At 40.7% G+C, this 8,212-nt stretch overlaps 1 protein-coding gene across 1 annotated transcript in view; it reads left to right on the forward strand.

The window, feature by feature from the left end:
* XG (Xg blood group) overlaps positions 1-8,212 on the forward strand; it is a 58,122-nt gene that overhangs the window by 34,313 nt on the left and 15,597 nt on the right. The window contains exons 2-3 of the mRNA XM_019524832.1: positions 4,407-4,448; positions 4,851-4,901. Coding sequence (XP_019380377.1) covers positions 4,407-4,448; positions 4,851-4,901 — 93 coding nt within the window. The remainder of the gene's footprint in view (positions 1-4,406; positions 4,449-4,850; positions 4,902-8,212) is intronic.

Genomic DNA, 8,212 nt, shown 5'->3' on the forward strand with positions numbered 1-8,212 from the left:
ATTTTGCTTTAGAAAATAATATCTTTTTGAGTGCATGCCTAGCATTTTTTCTTGAAAGGGTGTGTTCCTGAAAGAATGTGTGCAGAGGCAGTCTAGGACAGGGGCAGGCAATTATTTCAGGCGGAGGATCACTTACTGAGTTTTAGCAAGCCATCGAGGGCCGCAGGACAGGCAGCCAGGGGCAGATAAATATTTATTTTCTAAATTTTTAGGGGCCCCGTGGACTAGATAAAATGGCCTGGTGAGCCGCATCTGGCCCATGGGCCGCATTTTGCCCACCCGGGTCTAGCGCTAATGATTTTGGTGTAGAGGTTACATTTAAAGCTGGTATACTGGCACTGCCATATAGCTCTGTTGGTTAGAAAGATAAAGGGGAATCAGCACAGCTATATAGGGGGAAAAAATCCCTTTCTTGCTGCCTTTTACTGTGTTTGGGGAATTAGTATAATACATAGTGTTCAAACTCCTTTGGTGATAAAAACTGTGCCTCCATGAGGAGGATTTGGCTACATAGCTGTATTACAAACCCTTCTTATTTTGTAGACAAGGTCCACTGAATGCTGTCAGGCGGCAGTTTGTAAACATCCTCTCATCCTCGATAATTCTCTTTAGGATGTGACTGATCCACCCACAGTGAGTCACAATCATAGTCAACTTGCTATATTTAACGCACAGATGCTTGCTAAAAACATTTTGGAAGTGATGCAGAAAAATAAGGTTATAAAGCATTGGGCCTTGGTCTCATGCCCTCAAGCTGGTGCTATCAGCTCTGGTGGTTCTGGTAGCATGAAGCATGAATAACTGGGTTAAATTCTCTGAGATGTTAGTGAAGTCTAGTTACATAAGAAAGATTAAAACACTCATAACCAGGGATCCTGTTTTTCTCTGATTAAAAAAAAATCCCCAATTTTGGGGTTAAAAACAGTAACTCCAAATCCAGACTTCTCCATGATCAAAATGAAACACCACTATACATATATCTCTATATTAGTGGCAATTCATTTTAATCATGGAAAAATGTGGAGTTTAGATTAGTTTTTTAACCTGAAAATTGGGGATTGTGTTTAGCAGCAAAAACCAGGATCCCTGGTTTACTGCTTTTTTTAGTTACAACTGTTTCCTTTTTCCAGTTTCCTCCTTTTATTTCTAGTTATTCCCATAATAGGGGTTGGTAAAAAAAAAAAAAAGAGCATATTAACATTTTTATAATGTAGAAAAACATGTTTTTCAGTCTGTTTTAACTTAGAAGATCATCTGGATTTATTTTCATCTGAATTCCCTAAAGTAATTGCATAGCACATTGAGCTGAATTTTCAGCTGAGCCTCTAAGGATTTTTTTGTTCATTTCTGAACCAGCAATTTTGCAAGTGTTTCAGATCCAGTCTCAAAAATTAAGTCACCTGTTATCCTCACAATTGCTTTTCTTAAGATATTTGGCATGAAAACAGAAGTTAATTCTGCACCATTAAATTTGCCTGTATGCAAAATTAGCTGGCATATACAATCAGGATGGAATTCTTAACAGTCTTCTGACTAGCTGGATATTTTTAATATGATACCCTCCTCAGCCATCTGTATGTCAGGATAACGTGTGTCATCCCATCTATCTTTTTAATTTTTGACCTGTCGTTCCCCATTAGAATTTGACAACCATTGTTCCTTCTGGATCATGGTGTATGCATGAGAGGTCGCCGGGATCTTTAATGCATATGCCTAGGCAGGAGTTGGGGTTTTTTTGGGGGGAAGGGGGGTTGAGGAGTGAAGGCTGCCTAGACCTTTTATCCCCCCTTTAAGCCACTGAGCCTGGCTCCCCGCATTAGAGTAATTGATAAGGAACCCCAAGCCTCCCTTCGCTTTTTTCTGGGTATACTTTTTCACACTTGGCAGGGTCAAAATTTAGTTTGTACATTTCCTGCAGATGGTTTTCAGGATTTTTTTCCTTGTCTGCTCATTATTTCTGTATTTTTTTTTTCTCTCCTGATTTCACATTACTCCATCTTTATTCTCATTTGCATCTCATTTACTCAAATCGCATTATAAAAATCTATTGAGATAGTAGGTGGGTAGATCCTGGTTGCTGCTCCAGATTACTGTCTTTTTTGTGGGTTGGCGGTCTTTGGCTAAAGCTCCTGTACAATCCTGTCATCCTGTTTCGCTGCCTTAATCAGTTTCAGTTCTTTTTCCTCTTTTGTGTTTTTCTCCTAAAGTTGAGGTAAACTGAATGTGATCTAGAAGTATAGTCTTAAAGTCTTAATTCATAAGAGAAATGTTGCATTTCTCTGGTATAAAGCTGTCTTTGATCCTTTGGTAGCTGGTCTTTGTATTAGTAGTTACTTCTTACTTGTTAGAACCTGTCACAAAGCAGCCAGCTCAGCCAAAAACTTTTTGCAAAGGGCAACAGAATTTCTGCTGACTCACTCCGATGTCAGATCAGCTGAGCTCTATTCACTTCATGCAGGATGGCAGAAACATAGTGAGAACTAGTGAAGGAGTAAAAAGAAAATTTACAAAGGGAAAAATCATAAGAACTGTCAAGCTTAAAATCCCAATAGTGAAAAAACTCTGGGAAGGGAATCCAGATCAATTTTCTCTATATTGGGTTTGAAGCAGGATCTGTTACGGACACTAACGTCCTTTGCTCCTTCTGGTTGTCCTCCAACTCTTTCACTACAGACTGAGGGGAGTGCTCCTGTGGTGGCTTTTTGTTAAAATATTTGGTAGCCCCTTCTCTTCACTTTCTGAAAAATCTTGTTGTGTTCAAGGACCCAAACCAATAATAATAGAAGTTACTGTCAGACTTTATCAACTGCCATATTTTCTAGTATACAGGGCTGGTCCAACCATTAGGCGGACTAGGCAGTCGCCTAGGGAGCCAGAATTTGGGGGGCACCAAAATTATATGCAGAACAAAATAACAGGAACATCTTTCTAAATAACACCCCTGGCCAGCTACGGCTTCACCTCAGTTTAAGACCTTTGGTTTGGTAAGGGGAGAAAGACCTCTGAACAGATCTCAGAGGAAAGATCACTAGAATTGCAACTCCTACTTTTTCAACCCTCAAGAGGACTTATGTTAGGGTTAACGAAAAGTGTGAAACAATAAAAAAAGGTTTTATTTTTTTATGGTTCATTTCGAATATCAAATAAGTACATGTAAAAGTTCATTCTAGACTTCTTATTTTCTTCTATATTGGAAGTGGTGGGGGTGCCGAGGTACACAGTTCACCTAGGGTGCCAATTACCCTTGGACCAGCCCTGCTAGTATACAATATGACTTAAGATACACCTTGTTTCTAAAAAGCAGAATGAAGGGGAATAAAAAAGATCTTTCCTTGAAAATACTGGTATGTGGCAATAAGTGACTGAATGGTAGCAACTGGAGAGCCCAGTGTGCTCTTTGTAGAGATCCCTGTAAAACATGTGCAGCATTACTTTTTTTCCTGCCTGCAGAAATAGCTATTGCCCTATTTTTTCCCACTTAAAATGTGTACCCCAATCAGCAGCAGCTGATTTTGGGGAGGAAAGGTAAGGAAAATATGGTAATACGATGGTGTTGGATAAGTTCCCAAGGGAGGGGAAGGAGGAGGGGAAGGAGATAATTAGGGATGCAATCTTCCAAGGTACTGGGACAATTAAAAAAGATTATGTTAACTGGATGATCTTGTTTTGTGACCTACTTTTCCTTCACACCATAGGTGATATTTCTCATTCAGGTATCTCAGAGTCTTCAGTTAAGACTTTAAAGAACTTTGTGCTATAGCCGCGTGCTACTATTTTACTATTTATTATTAAGGGAGTCTACATGGCCTAGTGAATAAAGAAAGTACTGAAGTGAGACTTGGGAGCAGGGCCATCCCTGGGAGGGGGGACGGGAGGGCAGCAATCAGGGCAATTGTCCTGTGTCCTGCGCCTTGTAGGTCCCAGGCCGACTTTGCGTTCAGCAGCTCACCACTCCCTCCCCCCTCCCCAGCCACTGCATCTGGGACCCCCGCAGGCTGATTTGCCCTGGGCCCCGCACCCTGCTGTGATCATCTCTGCTTGGGAGACATGGTTTCAAATCACTGGGAATATATAGAATAGCTGGATGATCTTGGGCAGTATGTTTCCCCTGTGCCTCAGTTTCCTATTTTACAAAATGACCTTTTAAATACACTTTGAGACCTTTCATTCAAAAATGCCATATGAAACCTGGGATGTATTACAGAATGGAATAGGATTGTGTGCATCTTGCTCTGTCATGTGACCGTTTGGATCGGCTTTCTATTACTAAAGGTCTGTGCCCTGATGTTTGCCAATAGAGTTCTGGCAGTAAATCACACTCACAAAAATAAAACAAAAGGAACAAAAATTGGCATAAAATCTGACTTACACATTAATTGTTTTTAATGTTTGTTTCCTTTTGGTAGGTCAAGGCGACTTTGATTTGTCTGATGCTCTTGATCATTCAGGTTGGTAAACCTGTAAACTAACCATATTTTCTATCTTTGGATATCTGTTGAGCTTGAGCTAAATTTTAAATACATTTTTATGGGAACTGAAATACAAGATGGATAGTGTTAAAACTGATTTATTAGTTTTATTAATGTAAATATCTAAAAGCATTAAAGTAAATGTCTAAAAGCCAGTGGGAAATGCTGAGTATTCAGCAACTTTGAAAGGCAAGCCCTTTTCAAAATATGCTTAAATCTAAGCTCTCTTTTTAACATCTTGGGCCTGAGAATTTAGCACTTATTTTTTGGGTTTAATTATGCTTCTTTGTCTTGTTTATTATCTTGATGTACAAGTGCCTTTTTCAATTAGTTAAGAAGTGTTTCACTTTATTGAGTTAGTGTCTCACTGTGTTTTCATAGAGAAACTGACTACCAAGAAACCTGCACCACCTACCAAAAGGCCAGCATCAGGTGAGTGATCAAATTAAGATGGCTAATGGAGCATGATAGTGATTCCAGGTTTGTTGTGGCTGTGGTCTGGCATGATTAGCACAGACAGCTGTAGTTGCTAAGTACTCTGCTACTCGGGCAATGCAAGAAGGTAATATACCAGAACTAAAGAACTTGATTACATTATATTGCATAGGCAGTATTTAAGACCAATTTTACATCTCAAATATAGGTAAATATATACATATACATTAAAGTCACTCATTTGTACAACTGCCAAACGCAACATCCTTTATAGGTACATCATAGCTTTAGGCAGCGACTGGCAAAAATTAAGATATTTATTTGCTAACGATTCTCTTTGTAATTTTATGTCTATCTTAAAATCCCTAGAAACATACAAATAGAAAAAAATAGACAAAGGCTTATGCCTCTGTCCTTGCAAATATGTGTGTAGGGAAAAAGACGTGTGCACAATACGTGACTAAGACAAAATGTGATCAGATGCAGTTCTGGCACTCTGCCTTCTTGCACTGCGGTAGCAAGATGTTTAACAGCTCTATGCTGTCTGTGCTAATGAAGAGGAATGGCTGTGACTAGTAAGGGAGGACTAGAAGGTTTTAACTCCAGACTTCAGGAGGAGATTGGATGCAGCAAACTAATTTTTAAAGTGGTAATTTTTTTTGTCACATTCTCTTTCTCAAAAAATACTTTTTATTTGGTTGCTGATCATACCCACAACTGCACATGATGGCTGTACTGAAAGAAGGTTAAAGAATGAAATGCTCAGCAGTCAGGGAATGCCTTGGGCAAGTATTCCACATGATGCTAAGTTGGCACTCCTGGGTTAGATTGCATTCCACCGATTAGGTACGTAAGTGGACTTAGGCACCTAAGCACGACTGCATTCCACCCTGAGTCTCTGATAAACAGTTCATTCCAAAGGCAGGCGTGACTCAGTCTTAAAGATCAAGTCGGGGGTGTTTCAGAAGTAGATGCATTAATGGATTTTCAAAGACTTGGGCGAGGTGGAATAGAATCCCACTTAGGCATCCAATTAACAGAATTTGTTCCGGCCCCATGCCTGTGCATTGGGATACAATCTTTATTAGCACGCAGTTTTCCCCCATGGAATGTTAGTCTGCTTCGCTGAACTAACTGAACTGCTCCATGCAAGTGACAGCTATTAAATATTTGAGCCTCACCATTCAGCATGTGGGCTCAGATTTCATAACCTGCCCCACCATTCCAGCCCACCCAGAATTTCAGTGCATTCTTTCTTTCTTTTCTTTTTCGTGTCCTTGTGACAAGGTATGTAGCAAAATCTCCAGATGTGTGAGAATGTGACAGGCTGTGCCATAAGTGCTTCTGGTATGGCTTCAAACTTGAAATTGCTGGGCTGTCAACCATGCACCTTAGTGCCTGTGCCACCCCAGACCCTGTGCATATTTACTCAGAATAGCCAAACAATTTTCTACCTACACAGTCCAAAATTATTTGCCATTACACTGCAATTGTAGCCCGCAGGATAAATGTTTGAAACAAGTTATTAACATCTGTAATATTACTTACTGGTAATAAAAAATCACACCAAACCTCAACTGTACCTTCATACTGCGGCAGTCAGGAAATCATGGCAAGTGTTTTAAAAATATTTTTCTCTATTAAATATACTTCTGGCTAGAAGTAGTTAAATTTGCATGGTTTTGGATATTTTTCCACAAAAACAAAAGTTTTTTTGTCTGTACCTACCCTAAGCCACTAACTTTAAAAAAGCCTGAGGTGGAATTGATCTAAGTTACATGGTTTTCTGTAAGCGGAGTAGTTTAGATCAATAGCAAACAGAACATGCGTTCGTCCTTTGTGCAGGGCAAATCTTAAACCAGGTTCTGCCATTTTTAAACCAGTCTGTGCGCTGAACTTCTGTTCTGATACGGACTTTTTTTTTTGGAAAAATATATTTCTGTCTCTCTCTATATGTAGTTATATATATCTAAACCAATCCCGTTACAGAAAAACCGCACCCATACAAAGGCCCACTGGCCACCTGTACCCATTACAATGTCCACAAACCATGCACAAAACACACAAAATACACTCAGTCCTATGTGGTCTCTCTGACCAGCCCTCCGTTCACATCCACCTGTGTCCCACTTCCAGCATCAGGTACTCAGTTCACAGGGTCTCTTTGTCATTGTCGCTCCAGCTTCCGCTGGAGGACCCACTGCCGCTGGTGTTGTCACTGTCGCTGTCCTTTGTTCTACTCATCCATTCCTCTTCTCTGCTGCCATTGCTCTCTGCTACGGATATAGATCAGTTTCTGATCACTTATATCAGTAAAAGTGTAATGTCAAGGGTTTTCTGAAGTTTATGCACTCAGAGGTGTAGGGAGACTCTGCAGTGCCCTGGTCCAAGTGCTGACCATTGGAGAGCTAGGAAGGGGATAGGGAGTCTTACCTGGTTTTATCTCTGTCTCCACTCTGGCAGCCGCTACTGCTGCTGTCATAGCACGGGCACAGATGGTTACAGCTGAGGAGCAAGCTCATTGCAGCAGGCGCATGAGAATGACCCTCTCCCCACTCCCCTGTGTCTCTTCAGAAGTCTGTCTTATGCAGATACAGCTCTGCATGCACAGCCATAGCAGCTAAGCAGTAGAATGGTGCCCCCTGGAATTTTTGCCATAAGAGTCCAAAGTAATGCAGGTATAGCATGCCCCAAATCCCTACTCCCACTGTCTTGTAGGTACTCCTTGGTTGGAGAAAGGATAAAGGGACATGGCCCTAACTGAAACGTGCCCTCTCTGAGGCTTGAGGAAGTCAGCAGCAGTTCTTATCTGTTGCTGTCTGGCAGAAGCTACAACCATTGAGGCACTGAACATCTGGACTCAGTCTGGACTTTGGATTCTGTCTCAATGGTCTAAAAGGGGGATGGTAGGTTTTGGGCAGCCTCCATTCCTCCATATTCTTGGCTAGTTGTATGCATCAAAGATCTTGTTCTGATGGTCTCAGGACTCTGTGCAAGTGGGCTCCTCAGGCTCCTGACTAGACCTCATACATGTATGCCATGATCCAGAGGATTGATGGTTGCCTACACATTACACTAACAGCAGGGACTGAACATTTTTGTTTTGTATGAAGAACATGAGGTAACTTCCCCAAATTCACAATACATAATTTGTAAACTATTTATACCCAATAGGTTAGAAGCTATGAGAATTTTCAAGTTAATAGGAAAATGAATTTGAAGATCAAAACTGACTGCAGGTCAACTTAAGAAATTTGTCCTTGTAGGTGTCACCTTGTGGTTATGGCTACCTAGTTTATATGGCACAG

The sequence above is a fragment of the Gavialis gangeticus genome, unplaced genomic scaffold (genome assembly GCF_001723915.1).
Source record: "Gavialis gangeticus isolate Ggan-Ray unplaced genomic scaffold, GavGan_comp1, whole genome shotgun sequence".
NCBI lineage: Eukaryota > Metazoa > Chordata > Crocodylia > Gavialidae > Gavialis > Gavialis gangeticus.